The 22,976-nt window shown below is 44.5% G+C and overlaps 2 protein-coding genes across 3 annotated transcripts; one reads left to right on the top strand and one right to left on the bottom strand.

The window, feature by feature from the left end:
• The first annotated feature begins 2,636 nt into the window (after positions 1 to 2,636).
• On the top strand, positions 2,637 to 7,947 carry LOC138192904 (transcription factor-like 5 protein). The gene is made up of 6 exons (XM_069140582.1): positions 2,637 to 3,217; positions 3,309 to 3,465; positions 3,568 to 3,721; positions 3,869 to 4,061; positions 4,808 to 4,949; positions 6,308 to 7,947. The coding sequence occupies exons 1-6, from the start codon at positions 2,637 to 2,639 to the stop codon at positions 6,419 to 6,421; spliced, it is 1,341 nt and encodes a 446-aa protein (XP_068996683.1). The 3' UTR covers positions 6,422 to 7,947.
• Positions 7,062 to 22,496, bottom strand: col9a3 (collagen, type IX, alpha 3). 2 transcript variants are annotated; one of them, XM_069141580.1, is made up of 32 exons: positions 22,242 to 22,496; positions 21,229 to 21,297; positions 20,043 to 20,078; positions 19,233 to 19,304; positions 18,977 to 19,030; positions 17,397 to 17,432; positions 17,026 to 17,049; positions 16,811 to 16,864; positions 16,125 to 16,178; positions 15,888 to 15,929; positions 15,719 to 15,775; positions 15,564 to 15,617; positions 15,369 to 15,422; positions 15,176 to 15,229; positions 15,038 to 15,091; positions 14,770 to 14,823; positions 14,624 to 14,677; positions 14,456 to 14,509; positions 13,921 to 13,974; positions 13,668 to 13,712; positions 13,515 to 13,568; positions 13,345 to 13,398; positions 12,518 to 12,571; positions 12,355 to 12,426; positions 11,569 to 11,604; positions 11,308 to 11,352; positions 10,702 to 10,734; positions 9,883 to 10,029; positions 9,720 to 9,774; positions 9,428 to 9,610; positions 8,462 to 8,539; positions 7,062 to 8,217 (listed from the first exon to the last, which is right to left on the bottom strand). In XM_069141580.1, the coding sequence occupies exons 1-32, from the start codon at positions 22,305 to 22,307 to the stop codon at positions 8,033 to 8,035; spliced, it is 2,037 nt and encodes a 678-aa protein (XP_068997681.1). In that variant the 5' UTR covers positions 22,308 to 22,496; the 3' UTR covers positions 7,062 to 8,032. The 2 variants fall into 2 exon arrangements, with proteins under 2 accessions (XP_068997681.1, XP_068997682.1); XM_069141581.1 differs by lacking the exons at positions 20,043 to 20,078; positions 21,229 to 21,297; positions 22,242 to 22,496 and having other exon boundaries at positions 17,026 to 17,044.
• Positions 22,497 to 22,976: the final 480 nt, after the last annotated feature.

Genomic DNA, 22,976 nt, shown 5'->3' with positions numbered 1-22,976 from the left:
ATTGATTTATAGCTACATGAGTAGTACCCAAAGCTATTACTTTGCCAAAATAATCACATATTAAAGTGCAGTGCCGGCTCTTCCATTATGGAGATAAATCAAACTCTGAAATGAATTATTAACATATTTCCAATCAATGTGTATAATTAGTATCCAGTGGTAGAAGATTTCAAATCCTCCAGCCAAAGTGAAAAGATCTTAACTGGTTTTGTCACCTAATGGTATGTTCCCCATTCCAGGGAAAATGCTTTCTGCCATGCTACTTACTCTGGTGTAACCTTTACATTGTTGGGGCAATCCAATCTTGAATCATGACATGGCAGTGTGCAGGTTTGTCTTGTTTTGGTTTGCTCTTCTCTGTTTTTTAGGGCTTTTTTTGTGACAAGTACATGGGAATTGAGAATAAGTGAGCAAGAGAGCAGGAAACATTTTTAAGACAAAAAGGTGTGCAAAAGGCAATAATGTCCATGACCCTCCACGGCTTCCTGTAGAGCTCCAGTCTTACCAATGGGGGGCGGCAGAAGATTTGCTAACCATAGTAGTTTAATGTAATTCAAGCACTGTTGCTGTTATTTTAATTAATTTCCTCCCTTTTGCCTTAACATTTATTTCTCCCTTTTGCCTACAGTGTGCATGTCATTTCCTGAGGGCTAATAAATAGGCTATAAAATATGAACTACCACTGCAATTTCATATATTTGTGCATAGTTATATATTTTCCCCACTTTAAAAAAAGAATTGGCTACTATTTTTGGAATTTTGATTGACTGATTTCTATTGAGTACTTTTTAATCCTTAAAACTGCCCCAGCATATCTAACAAGTCAGGCCAATTATAAATGTACTTTTAATTATTATTATTATTATTTTAAAATCTGTTTACTATATGCCATCTTTTAGTATATTGTATGGCATTAAAAGATTGGGGATTGTTAAAAGACTTCGATTGTTGTTTAATATCTGATCAAATGCAGACTTTGTCATTCCAAAAAAAATACTTTATTTATCAGCATGCTCAGTGAGGTTTGAACAGCAGGGCAGATAATAAAAAAAAAAAGAGCTACCACTACCACAGCAGTGATATCTCACCATTTAGGATAGTTCATTGTCTATTAGACATTCAGCAAAAACACAGTTGTGATCATGGGCAAACATATAGTTAAATACTTAAATTTCCCTCAATTCCAATCTAACCTGAACCCACCACACATGAAGCTGGGTTAAATATGCAGATGTCCAGAAGTCAGATTTTCATAATTGAATTTTATGTTAACATAACTTGATTTTGCGTAAATCCATTAGAAATAAAGTAAAACTTCATCACAATCAAATCAAAAATTAAGTTTTAAGACCTTAATTTGTTTGTATTGTGTTCATTTCATTTTTATTTTAAAACGTCTTTTCGAAGCTTAACTTCGGAATAAAACGAGGGTTTCAAATGCAAGATAAACGAAGAAGGGTTGTGAAACTGAACCGGTCAAAGTTGATAATAAACGAGGCTCTGAAATGTATGAAATTCACGCTCTCGAGACGGACACAAAGTACGCTCTGATACATTTGATCCGCGCGGGTGCGTCTCGCGACGTGTACACAACCGTCACATAGCACCTGGCAGTCGGACAACAACGTCTGTTGCCACCGCAAGTTAACGAGGACGGAGCTGACACACACACACACACACAGAGACGTAAGTTTAAGAACCAAAAAAAAGAAAAGACAACGCAAATATCGATAATTAACAACCGCTACTGCGTTATTACGAGAGGGATTCGGCTTCGTAATTGTCCATTTAAATTTAAAAAAAAAAAAAAAAAAAAAAAAAAAAAAAAAAAATGTTAAGGCGTTTTTATTGACGTCACCCGTTTTAAAATGGCGAGTTTTTTTTTAAGTTGTTTTTTTTTTTTTATCGAGATACGAATGCTAATTAGCCGACGTTAGCTTAGCTAAATTCCTCATTAACTGGCTTTGGCTCGCTAGCTCGCTTTTTTGGAATTTAAATGTTTAAAAATTAGAAGATTGTTTTGGTCGTTTAGGCCAACTTGAATAATTATGTATGCAACTTTCGCAGACTAAAGTGTAAAAAGGCTAACAGCACAGTTGACGTGATTACAGCCGGTGGTGGAAAGTAACGACGTACATTTACTCAAGTACTGCGTTTAAGTACAACTTAGACGTACTTGTACTACTCTTGAATATTTTCCATTTAATGCCACTGTATACTTCCACACCACCACATTTAGATGGTGGCGTTAGTTCTTAGTTACTTTTCAGATCAACATTTTATACCTAAAATATGTGACCAGATGCTTTTATGCATTAATATACGTAGATTAGACTCTTTGACAGCACCATGTGTGTAAATTAGCTCTACCACGACGACATTAAAATGTACATACTCCAATTATTTATGTACAATAGATATAACACTCTAAAATGGGCCATTTTGCATATTGAGGACTTTTATTTGTGATATTTAAATCACGTCCCCGACAGGACTCTTGTGCTTTTACTTAATTATAACGACAGGACTTCTTCTTGTAATTGAGTATTATTTCATCGTGATATTGCCGAGTACTCCCTCCACCTATGAGATAAATAATATTTTTCCCGATCTTGCTCCCATCTCTGCAGTGAAAGATGTCGTCCTTTTCCTCCACTTATAAAACCGTTAACGTATCCGCTTCGTCCAGAGAACAAGCCGTCGAGTCTGGCGGACTGATTTTGAGCCAAAGCGGGTGTTCGACCCACGACCAGGGCCAGATGCTGGGCACCGAGTTTGGTCTGATGGAGATGACGGAGGTTGAATATTCACATCTTCAGCACTTTTTCCAAGCGCACATGGAAACGCAGGCTGGGCCTCCGGACGGCCCCGATGCCAGATCTCACCCCGCTACGGTGATGCTTAAAGACACCACCGGGTCCACAGGGATTTCTCCCTTCACATCCACTCAAGCTATTGACCTGTCAACTTCCAGTGATGACCACTGTCTGGTGATGCCAGGAGAAAAGACACCAGTGTCTTACGGGGAGGTCCCGGGTTTTGTGCTGGCCAGAATCAGAGGTGAAGAAAGTGCGATCGATCCACCCGCCGGCGGCGTTCGATCACATTCGCAGAAGCGATCCAGATCGGCTGCGAGAGTTTGCTTGGAGAAAAGATTTAACACCATGTCGGCTGACATCACAACTCAGCCGGATTTTCAATCTGCAGTTTTCAGCAAGTAGGATTCATATTTGACTATTTTTTTCCCCCTCATAGTAAAATATAACGCTTTTATTTCTATGTGCAAAATCTCCGCTGTCTTGTTTCAGTTTTTTGACGATACTTCAGCAGTCGACCGAGGCTCAAGAGGCAGTCATACAACCTCAAAAGCAGAAGTGGAAGGAACCCGACAGAGCAAATGGTTTCGAGGTTCCTAGCTCGTATGTAGGAGGTGTATTTGACCCTGTCACCAACATGTGTGGGCAGGTATGGTAACAAAAAAAAAAAACTTAACATGGATTTTTATCACAGCATTAGTCACAGGCAGCACTCGCTGTTAAATCCTTGTTTTTCCTGTTGTAATCTCAGGTTCTTGCCCACATGGTTGAACCTAACAAGCATCAAGGTGTAATCATCCCCAAGACTTTTCTATTTAATCTTCACCCAGAGAGGGTCGCTTCAAAAGTTCACTATACCAGCAGCGGCAATCCAGCAGAGGAGCAGCAGTTGGTGATGATTGAAAGTAATATTTGAGACGCTATATCTAAGATTGCTTCAAAAGTTGTAAATGTTTTGCTGTTGTCTTCTGTACCGCACGCTGCAAATACACGTGGAAATCTTACTTGGTCTCACGAACACCTGTTTTTTTTTTTTTTTTTTTTTTGAACAGAGGATGTGGCGACACCTGCTGCCTCCAGGAGTCACTGCAGCGTCCACTGCTCTCTGACCACCAAGGCTGCCAAAGCCAAGCAAACGGCAGACTCGGCGGGAAAATCACAAAACAACGGCAAGAAAAAAGCACGACCTTGTTTGTCGATCAGCCAGCGCAAGGAGAGACACAACAGCAAGGAGAGGGAACGCAGGTGAGCAGCCGTCACGAACGCCTGCTGGCGTCTCTGCACCGTCCACAGCGTGACGTGACCTCGTGGGACTCATTACTCATTTTCATTTTCTGAATTTTGCGTCACCGCAGCCTTACACATGATCCCTGCAGTCGAGCATGTTGTTGGTTTAAACGGTTTTAAATGTCCGTCATCCATCACAGGAACCGCGTCCAATATTTAATCTCTTGGCACACGGCAGAACAAACACTAAATTACAGGTGCAACGATTCATCGACAAATCGATCAGTTGATTGACAAAAAAAAAAAAATATCTTCCAATTGTTTTTAGTCATTTTTTATTTAAGAAAATGCTTAGATTCCAGCTGCTTAAATGTGAATATTTTCAGGTTCTGTTAGTCCTCGATGATAATAAACCTTTTGATAATAAATCTTTTAGTTGTGGACTGTTGGTCGGGCAAAAAAAAAAGACATTTTAGGCTGTAATTTGGATTTTGGGAAACACTGTTACTGATTGTAATTAATTGCAGCACTACACTCACTAGTTCAGTCCAGGGGTTCCCAAAGTTGGTGCTGCTTCAACCCAGTATGTTGTTGCTTGACATGCAGATATTGTGACGTGTATTTCAGTTAAAAATGAACAGACATTATTTCTTCTATAAGTAATTGGACACGACACTTCAGGATCGAAGAGAATCATTTGAGGTGCCCTGATTAAAAAAAAAAAAAAAAAAAAAAACATATTTACTGCCTGTACTATCGAACAGGAAGCGGATCCGGTTGTGCTGTGATGAGCTGAACACGATGGTGCCGTTCTGTGACTCGGATACAGACAAAGTCACCACCCTGCAGTGGACCACGACCTTCCTGAGATACCTCAGTAAAACATACGGAGATCTCTTCAAAGAGGTAAGTTTGGCTGCAACTGAATTATTTGGGACGAGAAACTTGGAGCCGGAAGATAAGAGTTTAATTACATTTTCTTCTCTGCCTGTCTAATTAGTGCAGCAGCTGACTTTATGTGACTTATCTAGAGAGTTCAAATCAGATTTGACCGCAAACTGAAATGAACTTTATCGTTTAATGTGATGGATTATCTATCTGCAATTCAAATCAAACCGTACTGACAGTGCACAAAGCGCCACCTGGAATAAGGAATAAAGTCAAATAAAACCTGCATTTTTCAACCCATTTCGGGTCGAAGTGACTACTGGGTATGAAACGTTTCAAATCCGGTCCGGTATTTGTTTTGGGGGAATGAAGGCTTCGGTGGAGGATTTCTTCTCGTTATTGGAGGCAAGTAATCCTCCCTGTCAAAGTAGTAAGTGCACACTCGATGGTCTTCATGGCCAGTGGATGGACTGGAGTGAATATCTTTTAATTCACATTAGGCTAAAGCTTTATGCACTCCTTTCTGGACCGGTCACAACAACTGTTTTCCACCACCCGTGTTGGAAATGTTACTTTTGAAATGTAAAAGATTACAGATTACTAGATATTCTGTTGAAAATGTAACAAGTAATTCAACTGTGTGTGTGTGTATATGTATATTATATTAAACATATTACATTTCATTTAGCTGACGCTTTTATCCAAAGCGACTTACAACATACCGACGGTAAACCATCGGGAGCAATTCAGGGTTCAGCGTCTTGCTCAAGGACACTTAGGCGTGTGGACAGGAGGAGCTGGGGATCGAACCACCAACCTTCAGAATATATATGTATATAAACTTTTAACTCAAAATGATGTATTCCGATATAACCTCTTTGTAAGGTGAGGCCTGTCAAAATTATTGAGCTGAACAGTCACTTTGCATCATCGTTAGAATCATTTCATTTCCACTCGTCTGTATAAACGCACATGAAACTAACCGAAATCTTATATTTCCATTTATGTTTCCATGTTGTTTCCCTGTTTAATGTTTGACTGATGCTCCTCTGACGACATCATCTCGTTGCGTCCCCTTCTTCAGTTTATTTCTGTTTGTTTACGTTTTCGTTTGCAAAGCCCAAAAGGTAAACAGCATTGCAATTTCATATACGCATGTATTATAATGTTCAGTGCCAATAATTGGCGAGTCTTTTTTTATAAGGTGTTACGAAGCCGTCATTATGCTTCTACTTTAACAGTAGTATAAAATAAACAGACTTTGTGTGACTTTATGTGACTGTTCATCGTTAATTAAAAGTTTTATGACGGTGGCAGCCTTAGCACGGGTACAGTCTGTCCTTAACCACATTGACTTCCCGTTCTTTCCTTTGCAGGAGTTTCAGAAGTTCTTCATTCTTGAGAAAGGACTCCTTAAATCCAGCTGTCCTCCAGGTGAGGACGCGATCCAGCAGGAGATGAACGAGACGCTGAGCAAAGCGGAACAGTGACTTCCCCGTGGTTTGGTCCCGCAACATCAGCCGCGCGTATGACGATGTTTTAATGAAATCTTAAACCTCCGGGGAGGTCTGGGTCACGTCGATGTGTTTTAATACGTCCTCTTGGCTGCATTGCAATGATTTGGGAAGTTAAAGGTTTTTGGGGTCACAGAAGGAGGTTTTCTTCAGCCGCAACTCGAGACCACTCTGTATGTATCACAGTAGGATTGGGATTCTGGGATGTACCACTTTTCACACACGGGTGGCGCCGTTTCTCTTTGAAAAACAGATGAGACCGATTTCAGTAATAATATCCGCATCGTTGCGCTTTTATTCAAAGTTATTAAATTGTTTGTGGTTCAACTTAATTCACACAGAGAACGTTCTTCAGCTCACTGCCTGCCAACATCTATTCTGTAGTCTTATATTTAAGCGTTTTGGTGCACAAGTAAGTGTTGCTACTTGGTGAAGGAATGAGTTGACTTGATTTCATAGTGTTTAGAGCGTCTTACTCGGAAATCCAGACGGTTCACTTGATATGTAGAGAAGAGTGATGTTTTACTGAAAAGTGGCTTTATTTGTTCTTTCTTACAACATGTCGCTGTAGCATCTTACTGTACATACAACAGTCACCCACAAATAATAAATAGTATTTAAAGTCATGTATATTTAATAGTTACAGCACCGGTAGTACATAGTGGATGTGGTCATTCCAGATTGGGAAGAAAAACAAAAAAAAAAAAGAATTTTTTTGTTTTTTTTAAAACAACCTTTCGCCTAAGATTCTTAAACTTTTTGTATTTTACAAAGTCTGATTTTGTGCATCCACAAGTTTTATCTCGTTTTTGACTCTCAAATCTGGAGAATCAATTTCACATGTAACTTCAAAAACAAAAACAGAAAACAAGTTGGGGAAAGAAAAAAAAAAAAAGAAAGACTTTTTTTTTTTTTGCATTAATCTACACAATTTGTGAGCACCTGGGTGTTTGTTATTTTATTCCTTTTCCAAATACATACAAAGCTCCTCGGCGGAGGCGTTTTGCCTCCGGCACCTGTTTCCATATTTTACACTGTAAGCTTGTATGCTGAGGTAACACCTGTGATTTACATAACGGCCGTGGTAAATGCACATTCACTTCAGAGACAGCCGCTGCCACCGTGTTATCTGCCAGAAGGATGTTAACCAACGTAACTGGGGCATGGAAACAACATGTACAAAGTTTTTATACACAAAAGGACTCATCATTCGTTTTCCAGTTGTTTGTAAGTCAAGTCTTGTTATGTGATGGTACTCGGATCAATGCAGCTGTTCTCTTGCACCTTTCCGTGCCTCTGTCCACGTAATTTCTGGCTCTTTGTATTATTTATTTATTTATTTTTTGTTTGTTTTTTTTGTTTTGTTTGGTCTCAGTTTGCTCTGGTGTTCACGTCACTCCTGGGATGTTCCTCTATTCATCTCAAAATATCACACCTTCTGCTGTTACTCTTCCCATCTTGTGATACATGTATTTAAAATAAAGAGCAGGTTTTTTTTGTGATCACTCTCCTCTTTCACGCCCTCCTCCCTCACTCGTCGCCCTCCCTCCTCGGGAGCGGATGGCATCGGGTTGCAGGAAGTCGTGTTTAATAGTTCTTGGGTTTGGAGGATTTCCCGGCGGGTGACGCTCCGTGGCAGGCTGATGTGTCACAGATTCCAGGAGGTCCCTGGTGCCCGGTCCTACCTCCCCTGCCTGGCTCTCCGGGCTCGCCTGGATCTCCTGGAGCCCCGTCGCGGCCATCTTTGACGACTCCAGGTACACCCGGAAGTCCTGTGGCAAAAGTATTGTTGTCAGAAGTTGAATAGATTCAACACTTGCCCAAATTTCACAAAGAGTATCAGAAAAGGATAATCATCGTGCACACCTTGCATTTTTTACTGTTAAATCACAAACATGAATGTCACATGGGACACATTCATGTCTTCGATGTCTGAAGCGTTTATGTACAGTGACCTTTGGATTGTTGGGGAACAACTCGGGCTCAGATTAAGGTGCACCGTATGAGGCCACATACCTTGGTATCCCTGGTCTCCGGTGGGCCCGACGACAGCTTTGCCGAGGGATCCCTTATCACCGGACTGGCCAACATCACCTGTTGTGTAAATACAAACATTGATTTGCATTTAAGTTTGGTGCTTAAATACAATTTGAATTTCTACTTGGGTACTTCTATTGCAGGCTACTTAACTCTTCCATCTTCCAAAAGGATAATATAATTTCTTTTAATCCCTTCATTTAGCCGATAAATATATTTAGAAGTTACTTTTCAGATTAAGGTTACATTTAAAAAAATTAAAAAAAAACAACTAAAAAACATAACCTTACAAAATACAACGGATTGTTGCGTTTCAAACCAGTGATCCCAACCTCATTGGCTTATGTTTAATCCAAAAACTGATCAAAAACTGATTTCCCTTCAGAACTTTACCAGATTGTTTCATTTAGATAAATGTTTGAAGCTCCAAGAGATCAAATTATTCAGCATTTTGTGAAAAAGCAAAGAGAAGATAACAATATTGCAGATAACTTTGATGCAGCAGGACAGTTTTTCTTACCCTGTTCATCTTGTGGCTCTTTGGAAGAACTCAACTATGTGACCGTATATCAAATATGTAAAACTAGGTTATATGCTGCCTATGCACTGATGAGTCTTTAACAATCTAATAATGTGAAATAAAGAGGATATCACCTGCGGGGTCCATTTTCTTCACATAAAGAATGAGTATTTGAATTTTTGCTCCTTTGAAACAATTACGCCGATCACTTTATTTTTGGATTATAAATCCAAGATGTTTATGGAGTATTTCACGCCGTTGTACTTTTAACTTAAAAGTGAAGGATCTGAGTACGTCCTCCAGCGCTGATGTTAATATTTAGATCATGCCCCCCCCCCCCCCCTCCGTACATCTAAAGAGGCACTTATTAATTTGATTTCTGCGCTCCCATCAACAGATCAGAAGTCTGCCTTCACGGTTCTCACCTCTGGGACCCGGATCTCCGAGTCCTCCTGGCAGGCCCCTGTACCCCGGTGGTCCGCTGTTCCCCGGATGCCCAACAGAACCGGCGACTCCTGGGTTCCCCGAAGCCCCGGCGGGGCCGGGTCGGCCCACCATGCCGGGTGCCAGGGGTCTTCGCAGGTTAGCGGCCAGCCGCGCAATCTGATCTGCAAGACAGAAAACAGCAGCTCGGTTCTCGGCTTTGTTTTTTAAAAAACATTTTTTTATTCCACATCGGAGTGACTCGTCGGTGAAGATGAAATCAAGATCTCTCACCATCGATCATGGAGCCGCACAGCTCTCTGATGTTCTGCTCACTTGCCAGTTTACCCTGAAACACAAGAGGACAAGCGTAAACTCATTCAGGCAGTTTATATGACAACTTTAATCAGACACTTTCACAGTTGTGTAAGGATTTAAAAAAAAAAAACAGACTTACGGGTACTCCCGTCTTTCCTGGGATTCCAGGGTGACCCTGTTCCCCCTGGAAGCCCATTACTCCTTGTTTTCCTGGAAGCCCTCTTGCCCCGAGCTCTCCTTGCGGACCCGTCACGCCCTTCGGCCCCAGTTCACCCCTCTTCCCTGACTACAATCAACAAGAATTATCAGTTTAAATAACTCATTACGTTTCACACAAAAAAAACAAAAAAACAAATCAACTTTTTCCAAACTGGAGCTTTAAAAACAACCGTGAGATTTGTTTGTTGACTAAGCACCAGCCGAGGAGCAAACTGGGTCTGTTGAGACAACGCGGGGGTGGATTCATACGGCATCTCGTTGCTTGATAATTACTCCAACCGGCACAGCAAACAGTAAATGAGACTAAGAGAGTGAAGCTCATCAGGGCTGTATCTCTAATTACATAAATTGTGCCGCAGCTTAACGCGCCTCGTCTTTCCCTCGTGGCAACGGCGGCAAACGGGCCAATAAAGCGAAAGCAGCAATACCTGTCTCTAATTAATCCTATTAAACCTGGAATGCGAGGCTGAATCATGTGCAGCGACTCTTGACGAGCGGGAAAGCGCTCAAGAGCGAGGCGCCACTTTCTAAATGTTCAGCGAGGGAGCAGACACGCAGAGGGAGCTTGGAACAAAACCCGTGCCGCCAATAACACCCACGCACAACATCTGATCTACGCTCGGCGCGAAACACGCGGGCGTCGACCGGATTTAGAGAACCGGTTTGCGGGAGGGGTTCCACGCAGGAGCGCGGAAGACACTTCGAAAGTGAGGACATCAGAACGGATGAAGGGACTCACCTCTCCTTTCTGTCCAACCGGCCCGAAAGGACCCTGGAAATAAATTGGGGAAATGTGAAAAACGGACTTTTAGATTTCCAAACGTGACTCAATCCATCCACAAAACTTGTATCGTTTGAGCACCTTCCACACGGGTTAAAGGCAAAAGTAAAAAAAAGCAAAAAAAAATATCCTGGATGAAAAAAAACAAAAAAAAACGATAATGTCATAAAAAGCTAAAAGACCAAAAACATGTTCGAAGATAATTAAATAATGAAATAAGCAACACTTTTAAATAAAAAGGCAGGTTAAAGTGGTTAAAGGCTTTTTAACATCCCCAAGCCTAAAAACTCCGAGCCGCCTCACCAAAGGTTTTTAACATCCTGCAACACAAAAGACACGAAGCGCCGAGTCAACTTTTACTCAACAATGAAGTCCTCTAAAGACAAGTTAGATGTTGGTTTTTTTTTTTAAATGAACACAGAGACTAAAGTAACAGGTTTCAAACGGGTGTAAATGCGTCATAAAGCAGCTGTACAACTAATTACTGAAAACAAAATCAGGAGTGTTTGGGGTTCCTGAAACAGGTGTTTGGATTTGGACAAATGAAGTTAAGGAAATACTCACAGGTTCTCCGTTCTCTCCTGGTAAACCGTCACTTCCCGCCACGCCCTAAAAGGAAAACGGAACGTCTGAATTATTTGACGAAATCTCTCAAAACGCGTGACTGAAACACAAAACATTTTCAGCACCGTCACTGAGAAACGAGGCCGGCCCGTCGGGAGCGCATGCGAAATGACAATTTCCCTCTTCTCGCCTTCCAACAGTCGGGCGAGGGCTTTCACGGGACGTCATACCTAACCTCGACCCGCGAGGACTTTCACTCACCACGTCTCCTTTGGCTCCAGAAGCTCCAACTGGGCCCTGTAGGGGTTGAAAAAAAAAAAAGAAAAAAGAAGATAAACGAGAGCCCTGCACAGATTTGTTGAAGTCCGGCGGTGGGCGAAGGAAGGGGGGAGGTGGGGGAGGGAGGGGGGGGGGGTGAAGGGAAGTGAGGCGCGCTGGTTGAGGGGAACCAGGACTGGTATAAAGACCGGCTTTGTTCTCTGTCCTCACACTCTGAACAGGACGCCGCTTTGTGTCTCTGCTGGCAGCAGTTTGATTTTATACCAATAAGACCGAGGACGGACGACCTGCTTAATGACACACGCTGCACTCCCATGAGCACAGCTGGATACGGCTGGATGCAGCTGGATGCGGCTGGATGCAGTGAACATACCTCTGCATGGAGATGAGCTGGTGTGCAGCAGCACTGGACAATGTTTGAATTATAACGGAGTTCTTTTTTTTTACTTTTCTTTTGTTGTTGTGCAAATGACAAAAAGTTAATTGGCTGCTATTTTGTCATGAATTATTGTTTTAAATCGTCCCAATTTCTTATTTTCTCATTTTTCTTCATATTAAGTAAAACCCACCCTTTGGGATTTGGACTGTCGGTCGGACAAAACTAAGACATCTTAGGACGCGGCGGTGGACTCCGGGGACATTTTATTGACCGATATCGACTTATTCATCACAATAACAACGAATATGTAGTAACAATAACGATTAGCCGCGTCCCTCAATCGTATCACGATAAGCCCATAACATCTCGCAGGGGGGAAAAAAACTCACCCTTTCGCCAAATTCTCCACGGACTCCGGTCGGCCCCGGAAGACCCGGATCCCCCAAAGCTCCCTTGACTCCCTGCAGCACATGACGCACACAGAGCCGGCGAGTTGACTAAAAATAATAACAATAAGACACCCGTGAGGATCGGTGACGTCGCCCAACTGACCTGGAAGCCCTTCACTCCCAGAGGTCCAGGGTTTCCCGCCGCTCCGATGCCTCCCTGCCGGGGGGGGAGAGAGAGAGAGAGAGAGAGAGAGACGGCGTTACGCGGCGGACATGAAACGGGAAAACGCACATTAACGATGTTTGGACAACCTTGATTCAAAGAGGAGGATCTAAACATCGGACTGCCGTGGCGGCTGTCTGAGGTGTGATTGGTCGTGCAGCGCGGCGTCTGACAGCAGTGTTTTAATCCCTTTGCTGTTTTATCTTTTTTGTTTTTTTTCCCCTTGCCGCGGGGTCTGATGTGAAAAACAAAAGATCTCTCTGTTTATGAATTCCTCCCTCGTGAATTCCTGCTCACATCCCTGCAAGGTATCCGCCTCCGTTACTAACCAGCTCCGCCTCCGAGAGCCTCGGGGTCTGAAGGAAGACTCTTTTGTAGAATATTGTTCGGTTCGAAGGCCGGGGTGGTTGATTATCCTGCTATTCCAGTTTCATGTCGCAGTCCTGCTCTGCATTTTTTTTTTTTTTTTTTTTGCGTTTTTAATATCGCTGCTTTAAATGAATTTCATTTCTTTCTTCTTTTTTTTAGTCATTATGTGCACACTGGTCATCAGAGCCGTGTACGTCAAAGCCAGCGTCGATTCTGCAAAATCGGTTAAACCCAACAGACGGGCCATCTGAGCGGCACGAAGTCTCGCAACTCCACTTGAAATGGGGGCAAAGATTCTTCCTAAATGTCCTTTAACAGACGCGTCTGAAGCGTTCGACAGCTGCGCTTTCGCATTGCTCGCGACGTGACGGCGGGGTCCCGTGCGAGCATCAACTCACCGCCAGTCCTCTGGGACCTGCCGCCCCCCTCTCTCCCGGCACGCCGATCTCGCCCTGCAAGACGTCGTAGACAAAGTCAGGGTTAGGGTTAGAGAGCGGACGTTGTCGGGTGAAGTGACGCGTCGGAGAGGCCGTAACCCAACCAAAAAGAAATCCCGTCAGATACCTACAGGAATACCCGGCTCTCCCGAGGGTCCCGTCTCCCCAGCCAACCCCACGTCACCCTGGCGTTAAAGAAAGAAGGACACGCGAGTTCGGCGGTACGAATCTCGATTTAAGGTTGAAGTCGGGATCTCTTTTTTTTTTTTTGTCGCAATACTCACGGCTTCTCCTTTAGATCCCTTTCCGCCAGCTTTTCCTTGCAGACCCTGGAACAGGAAATATGTCATTCTCACGCTATTTTTGAAACACTAAAATCGGTGAGTGGGGCTGAGCGGGAAAATAAAATATGCAGAAAATTACAAGCAAACTGCCCCCCCCCCCGCCCGTGAATGTACAAATTACGATAATGAGGAATGACCGGCGTGATCATTAGGACAGGAAACATCCAAAGTCCTTTTTTTCCTCAATACTTACAGGAAGCCCGTTTGGTCCTTTCTCCCCGACTACTCCGTGGCGTCCGGCGTCGCCCTAACAACAGACGCACAACACAGAGACCGAGATGTCAAGCTTTACTCGAGCCCGCCGCACGCGACCAACTTAAACCTGGAGGACATTCAAGCTGTTGGTAAACGTGATCGGACGAATCTCTGCGTTTCAGAGTTCGTTACATCTGCTGAGTGAAGTGATGCTCCCATGTTGGCCAGAGAGAGAGAGAGAGAGAAAGAGAGAGAGAGAGAGCAACACATATTCCCACCAGCTCATTTTGCACAATGCTAATTAAAACGGAGATCGAATAATTCAATCATATGGCTCTGGTAGATTGTTTTTTTTTCTCAAAATGGATCAATTCAAGTCACTTTTGAGGAGGTCGTGATGCCTTTTTATTCCATTCATCCGCCTTCAAGCAGCAACAGAGGAGCGAAATGACGTCGACGCGGGTCGACAACGTTTCTGAACTCTCCGGCAGAAGAGGGGAGACAAAAGCTCCTCCGGCGGCGGCGCAGTTTACCTTCTCGCCGTCCAGTCCCTGTGTCCCGTCTTTGCCATCTCGGCCGGGGATCCCCTGCGGAAACACGTCAAAATGTGAAAATATGACCTCCCCCCTCCCTCCCGTCCCTCACGGCTCCGAGAGCCGACGGACATCGGAAATGCGCCAATTTCGCCGATATGCACTCACGGGCTCTCCTTCGGGTCCCGCTCCCCCGGGGGCTCCTTTAGGACCGATCTTACCCTGTTGAAGGACGCGCGCGAGGGTTTCGGTTATACTTCTTAAATACACCGACCGTCACAACTTACAAGTCTTTTTTTTTTTTTTTTACTCACAATTTCTCCTTTGGGTCCTCTGAATCCCTGCGGTCCTTTTTCTCCGGCGTCGCCCTGGAGACATCAGATGAAACACACGCAGCTATTCATTGATGGGACCAGCCATCTGTTCTAGCTGCGAGCCACCGACACACACACACGCACACACACACACACGCACGCACGCACACACACACACACGCACGCACACACACACACACACACACACGCGCGCACACACACGCGCTGCTTTTGGTGATGAATGCGGTGCAAACGAGGAGAGACTCACTGTCTTCCCGATGACGCCGGCGACGCCCGGCTTGCCTCGGAAACCCGGATGGCCCTGGAGACGAAACGGAGGATGAGGTCGGAGGAAGCGTCGCCGGACGCGCGTCTAAACGTCGGCGTGAAAAAGGGAGCCACTTACCCTGTCGCCTACGCCTCCCATCGGACCTTGCAAACCTCTGAGACCGCGCGGGCCCTGAAACGAAGCGTTGGAGCATTGAAGAGGACACTTTGAGACGTCACCGCTCAGAATATTGAATAATTATTTGTAAAAAATAAATAAATGTCCGTTATGTTATTTCCTTGACTTTTTTTTCCCCCTCTGTGTGTCTCACCTGCAGACCCACGGTGCCGAGAATACCCGGTGGGCCCGGTGGACCGGCGTCTCCCTAGAGAGACACAAAGGGACATTTAGTGCACCGTCGAAACGCCACATCGCAGGGAGATGAGCAGCAGAACTGAAACTCTAAAAATCAGTATTTTTGCGATTAGTAAAAGCCCAAAATCTTCACGTCGCATGTTCAACTCACCTTCTCTCCATTTTTTCCAAACTCTCCTTTGTCTCCTTTGTGCCCGGTGTGACCCTACATGAGCAAAAACACAGAAGTCAGCACGACCGATGAGAAATATAAAAGTTAAAAACAAAAAACAAAAAAAAAAGACCACGACAGAGACTCTTATCTACCTTGAATCCTGGCATCCCAGGAGGACCAGAGGGACCAGGGGGGCAGATAGCGGGACACTGCAGGGGACAGGGACAAAACACTGAGGACTCTGAAGTCACTGTACGATGAGGACACATCAGTTTACTGTCATTACACGGATTTCACAGGTTACGTGACAGGAAGTCTTACCAGAAGATCACCGTTGAGATCATGAAGAGTGCCGGGAAGACCCTGAGAGAAAGAGACATTTTAACAGGACTGCAGTACGTTCTCTTTTTTTTTTTTCTCTTTTTTTTTTTTTAACCCAGCAGGTGGCGTGTTTGAGTGAATTCACCGATATTAAACAGGAGGTCCGCTGGGCGGCGGCGGGAAAATAGACGACGCCATAGTGCCAGTTATGAAACAAATAAGGACAAGCGCACTTACCGGGGGTCCATCGGGCCCAGGAGGTCCGGGAAGTCCTGGAAGACCTTCGGCACCCTGAGAATCAGACAGAAGAGCAGCTTCAGCGTCTCACTGTAAAACAAAGTGATTTCTTCTGCACCGTCATGACGATCCGTTGCGGTCTTTCAGGAAAGAGTAACACTTAAAAGTCTCCTGCTACTAAAACAACATGATTTTCTATTCGTCACGTCACGTGGACGCGTGCTGGACACCGAAAGGCCGGTTCACGGTTCATCTTGTCGAAGAGGGAAATCTGAATTTATGGTTTACAAACCAAGGCAGGATTTTGTGACATCACTAGTTCAGGCACTCCTGATTCTGACCTGAATTTAAGATTCGTTCCGACTCGGTGAAATCTGCTCAGTCCGTTTCAGACCTCACGTTATTCTGCGGAACAGAGCGAGCTTTTACACAGAACACAAGAGTGACCCGGCAGGCCGTGTCCTTCCCGTCCGGCGGTTATTCTTATCCCCCTGCTACAGCAAACAGGAATTTAGGGCAGCGTCGTGCTGGTTGATACCAGCAGGAGATTACGGTCGCTGCCCGCTTTAATGGACGGTCCATTAAAGCTTGTACAAACACGCTTGTAAATACATTTGTTCTATCTCATTCTGGATCGGACGTCGACGACAGGAAGTCTTAACCGGGGAGATGAGATGGATACTCACCGCTGCACCCTGAGGTCCGACTCCGCCCGGCAACCCGTTGGTTCCAGGTAGTCCCTGAAAACAAAAAGACACCCGGTGTGTGCAAAGACATCGGAGCACTGTGTCCGGACTGGGACAGCGAGTGGACACTTTCAGCGGTGTCAAAATGAAATGAATACATCAAACGGTCACATCCTTTCGGTCGGATATGGAGAGACGGCGGTGTGTGTACTCACTGCAGCTCCCGGTCTCCCTCTGCCCTACGGAAGACACGGGAAGGCAAATTAAGTCACAAACACCGAACACACTCACAACACCAAATCTAACACCGCCTCCGACGCGCTTTCAAAGTCTGTCACAGGCTGCCGTCACGAGGTGGCGTTTCTCTCACGCCAGGGACGACGAGCGTCCTTCGGCCTTAACGTTCACGTAGCGTCTGATTGTAAGCGCCGACTTAACAGGGGCAGAATTGCAGAACTGGATTCCGTTAGCATTAAATAATTAAATAAACCGCGTCGGCGCAAGAACGAGGAAGAATTGTTCAGGCCGACGCGGTGAGCGTCACAACATGGGGTACGTGGGGGGGGGGGGGGGGGGGGTCACTTACAGGAGGTCCGGCTGGCCCAGAAGGTCCAGACTCACCCTGTAGACAGCAAAGAAAATCACAATCAGCCTCTCGGACAGAATCAAGAAGGACAGAAAAGCTTGAGGCCGTTAAATAACGGTCGAGGTGAAAATGCAACCAAATCTGTATTAAGAAGAGGAAAAAGTAGGAAACGCATGTTGGAAAGGAAAGTGATGTACTGAAATGTTCTTAACAGTTTGTACGGTTACTAACACTGAGAGGAGAATGTGTGTTTGGAAAAACGGATTAGTTTGTCAAAGTAAAGTCATCTGATTGGACGAACACCGTTTATCAGTACTAAGATTTAAGAAACTTTGCAACGTTCCCCGGGAAGGGAAAATAAATTCAAAATAAATACATTCATAAATCTCGCTGCGTCATCCACTGACTTAAAGTAGAGTAAATGATCAAACTGTGCTTTCCTGTGGTGCCCCCTCTGCTTTGCTTTCAATTCTCCTCCTCCTCCTCCTCCTCCTCCTCCTCCTCCTCTTCGCCTTTGTTTGCACCCTCCCAGCTGTATTTGTGTTGTCGAGATGACGAGTTGGCAAAAGACTCCGGAAGAAGAAAGAGGCCTAACACGGCGACGTTACCCTTCTTCACTGCATTCCTCAGTGGCTGCATATAACGCTTCCGTTTACTTTAACACTTCATATCCGGTTTGTTTTTCATTCATTTAGTTGCGACTTCTTCTTGTGTTTGTTTTTCACGCGTTTGTGTGCCTCCGTGAGGCACTTTGAGTTGCCTTGAGTCTGAATGTTGCTGTATAAATAAAAGTCGCCTTGCCCAGTGAGCTGTAAATCATCTTAGGCTTTGTTTTACCCCGATTGTCCTCGTATGACTCCTCAGCACTATGAGGCAGCCATAACAGTGTAGTTATCAGAGTAATTAGAGACATGAGTTGACGCAAGCTTCCTCATTAGGTTGGCTAATTAGTTGAATTGCTGGGAGGGTGGGCGGGGAGAGGGAGGGAGGGAGGGGCTGTTATCTATCTTGACAGTCACTTTGCAGCTTTACAGCCGAGGTCCCTAAATCATATCTTTTATTCATTGTGGGAAATAAAAAAATGTCGTCCCGTTTAATCGCGCGGTGGTGCAGCAGCAGCAGCAGCAGCTTAGATGTCGCGCGTGTTGTAATCCTGCCTCCTCTTGTGCCCCTCTCGGGATAATACAGGTTTTCCTTCAGCGTCGGGGCAACAGGTCGTCATCTCTCACAGTGTCAGGTTGGTGGGAAACCGCAGCGCATTCCGGGCCGGATTAGGGAAGCAGCAGAAATAAATCCGATTCTGATCCCTCATTAAAAATATTCCCACCAGGAGGCTGAGCCAGCTTGACAAATTCAGACTGACAAGAGAAAACACAGACCCGGTGCCCGTCAGAGCCTCACGAAGATCTTCGCACAACGCAACCCGATCGACGTGTAGTTTACGTACAGACGGGTTCCCGCGTCTTGCTGGTGGTGGATTTATAGCCGATTAATGAGGGACGGCGTGAAGGAGGTAGGAGGTCATGAAACTCATCTCTGAACGTATTCCAGGAAGCTCAGGAGACCCGGGACACACTTACCGCCTCCCCCGTGGGTCCGTCTTTGCCGGCTGGACCATCGGGACCCGTCAAACCCTGACGAGGAAACGCAGCAGGTGTTTATTCATTACGTCGTGCGCTCTGATGTCATTTGGAACCTGGTCCGTGACTCTGCATTTTCAGTTTAATCAATGACACCGTTTGAGCTCTAAAGCCTGACGTCCCATCGCAGGTAAACACAGAGGTGGTGTGTTGATGTTACTTTAAGAGTGTGTGTGTGTGTTTATCGGACACTTACATCCACACCCGGAAGTCCCGGCAGGCCCGGTTGTCCTGGTCCTCCTGCTAAGCCAGCTTTCCCTTTGGGACCCTGAATCACAGATTTATGAAGTAGTTACCTACCCAACTGAGAAACTGATTTCTACTTTAAAAAAAAATTAAATTCCATCTCAACATCATCAAAACAAAAACAAAAAATACAAAAAACCCCCCAAAAAAACGCTGTTCCACTTTGTTAAAGGCTTTTTGGAAATGTTTGAATTAAGAAAATAGAGTATTGTGTGCTGTACAGCCCTGTAATAAATATTAGTGATGTTAGGTTACAGTAGGGACTTCATGGAAGGAATAGAGGAGGTCTGTAGTCTGACTTTTGCTGAAGAGCAGAAAGGGTCTTATTTTTTTCATCATGCTAAATTCACATTTTAATATCAGCTTTTCTTCCCAATTTACATAGATCATTATTTACATGAAAAAAAAAGCAGCTCCTCTTTGCACTATGGTTCATAGAGATTCTGCTTTTCCATCTGCAGAGGACAACAGTTCTGTCTTTGCATCATAGTTGTATTCATTTAAATTGGAGCACGTGATTGAACAAGTGGCACCAGATTAACACGGTTTCTATTATGTTGGCATGTTACAGGGAGGCTGTTTTTTGTTTTTTTTTAAGTCAAATGCACAGTGCTAAGAAAACTGTAATGACACTGAGGAGAGTTATTTATATATATATATTTGTTTTTTACCAAGTGAACCCAAAAGTTTGACCAGCTTCCTACTTTTCATACGACCCCTGAAAAAAAGTGACTTTGTTCGACTTGTTGGAAATACTTACTGCTTTCCCCGGCAGTCCAGCAGGTCCAGGTTTGCCCTGTTTACGACATCAAAAATAATTATTACAAACTTCCATTCGTGTTAAAAGCTCATCTGTTGTACATCTTTAGCCGACAGAAGGTCGTACGAATGAAGTTTTTATTATTAACGCGTGGCCACGCGGGCCCAAACATTCCCAGCGACTGCAGCGTTTTATTGAAACGGCAGCAGCGGATCCTCGTTCGGATTCATCAGTAACTTTGTGCAGCGAGTGGCCGAAGCAGTAAATCTGTGGGCTGCATCACAAGTCCGCAGTGTTCAGCTTCTGCAAGTGGCTGGGGAAGAACAAACACTGGATCCGACGCAGCCCGGTCACACGATGAAAAGCCTCAGTTTGGTTTGGACGGGGGCGGGGGGGTGGGGGGGAGGGAGGGGAGGTGCGAGGTGAAACTCTAGAGGGTCTCACAGGGTTGGGGAATGTATGAATGGGCCCTGTGTGTGTCCAAACTTTACTGGAGTCACAAAAATATCTACGACTGAAATGCTTTTCTGACGTTTGTCTATGTAACAGAAAGTTAGAAAAAAAAAAAAAAAGAAAAAAAAGATTAGAAATGAAAGACTTAACAAAGTTTTTCTTTTTTTTTTACTTAGCTTCCCTTTAATCTAATTTCCTCTTATAACATGTGTAAATAGAGTCCCATCACATCATTTAACTTTGTACCATAACTTAAACTGTAGTTTTTCAAACACTTTTTACTTCACAGAACTCCATTTAGAAGACACGCACCTAAACCCTGCCTACCTGAGGTCTATAAATAATCATTTAATTCCTGTGGGAGGGGCTGTGGGAGGAGTCAATCTGATAAACTAACATTTACAGACATTCAGCCACACTTATGCACAAGTAAAACACTGTCTACCAAAGGTAAATGAGTGGGGATCCACATTTCAAACACAACATCAACTATCACTCAACAGTCTGTGTCACAGATAAAAAAAAAAATATATATATGTATATATATATATATATATACTCTAGTTTTTGGTGTTCTTGATCTTTAAGTTCACCTTATTTTTTTCAAAAGGAGAAAAATAAATGAATTTATGACCAACAAAGATAAAATTATGAGCTAATTTATCTACTTTTAACTCTGATGATTGGAACATTAGTTTAAAGTGCCGACACCATTGGAGTCCGGTCTACTCACATCAGTGCCATCCCGTCCTGGTTGCCCTGGGGATCCTGGTGGCCCAGTAGTTCCTCTGGGGCCCGGCCTCTGCAACAGAAAATGAATTAAAAATCAAGCATTCCTCCATGTGAAACATTAACCACTGAAGCTTTGATGCAAAGAAAATGTGTAGGCTGTGGTTTGGTATGTTTTGGCATCAAGCTTGTGAGACATAATAATAATAAATAAATAAAAAAATCATGAACGAAATTCAATATTTGAGCCCAATTCTGTAGATGCAGCGAGACGTAAATGATCTAAAACTGCAACACTATGAAAAGAAGGACGCAAGTACCCACGTCTAAAAAAAAAAAAACACCCCGCTTTAAATCTCTTATTAACACCACGAAGGCTTGACTAACTGCCAAACAAAAACACAAACAAATCTGCGGTTTATTGTTCGATTAATAAAACAAACATTTTTCCCCGAGAACTTTCCAAACACGCCGCGGAGTTTTAGCTCAGTCGGGGACGCTGAATGAACAGAGGTGGCATTGTGCGCACTGATCTCCAATCCGCGCATTCCGCAGGTTCAGGGAAAACAGAACCCCGACTTCAGCGACTAGTGCGACAGATAAGAGCCACCTGCACGCAATTACACCCACGGAGTGGAGCTCGAATAGGCCTCCTGAGGAAAGGGAGGAAAAACACCAATCACACTGAAATAAAGAGAGAGCAGGAACAAATGCGCCTTGTACACTAAGAGACGAGCATCAGGTGTTAGGTTAAACAAGAGCAGGCCTAAAGCTGCTGGAAAGAAGGGGGTAGGGGGGGTAGGGGGGGGTGGGGGTGGGGAGGGCTGTCATCATCAGCATCATCACTATCATTAATACAAGAGCTAAAAAATAAATAAATACAACTTTAATTGATGGGAGGGTCACGTGCACTGCATTGAGTTAAGATTAGGCATCAAACGAGAAAACACGGTCACCACGAGGCACTTGATGCGGGGCAGCTGAAGGAAAGCGGGGATGGAGCTCCGGGTAACTTACCTGGGCTGAGGATGATGTCAAAAGCTGGCACAGTAAGAGCACCCAAAGAGGAGAGAACACAGCCATCGCTCCCCGCTCGCCCTCACAAACCCCGACTTTATGCGGAAAAGGTCAAATCCCTGGTTCCCGGTACTCTCTCTGTCCCCCCCAGCGTCCGCAACGGAGCCTTTCCTTCACCTCACGTCGCGCAGCTTCCGAATGGCTTTCTCTTCGGTCCCAGATAAACCCGAGCCTCCAAGCCAGAAGGGGCTGAACTCAATCCAGCACACTGCTCACGGGGTGGGGGGTTGGGGGGGGGGGAGTGGTGAGAGGAGGTAGCACGCAGAGGGGAATCCATGTCGGACACTAGAAAAGAGGGCCGAGCTAAGAAATATTGAAAATACCCAACTGGCCAATTAGGAAGTCTTGAGTCAGCAAGGTAGGAAAGTGAAGGGATGCAGCGCGGCACTTTGTAGAAGTACAGTGTGAGAAAGGGGTTCTACAGCAATTCAGTATCAGGCTGCCCTTGGGACAAAGCCAGAGAGGACTCGCAAGAGACACGTATACTGACAAATGGACAAACTGGAGGTAGTATGAAGCGAGGACAGTGTCCAAAGAAAATAAATAAATACTGGATCCTACATTTCCCATAATGCAGCTCCATCTTCTCATTAGACTCCCCGACATCCAGTTTGAAGCTTAAGGTTTTGTTTCAAATGTTTCCTCACAGAGCCCTTGCCGAGATAACCCCGATGA

This window comes from Embiotoca jacksoni, unplaced genomic scaffold, assembly GCF_022577435.1.
Source record: "Embiotoca jacksoni isolate LCO1_2020_lvr unplaced genomic scaffold, fEmbJac1.0.p SCAF_9, whole genome shotgun sequence".
Classification (NCBI taxonomy): domain Eukaryota; kingdom Metazoa; phylum Chordata; class Actinopteri; family Embiotocidae; genus Embiotoca; species Embiotoca jacksoni.
Note: the sequence above shows the minus strand (reverse complement) of the source record. Positions and strands in the feature narration are given on the sequence as shown.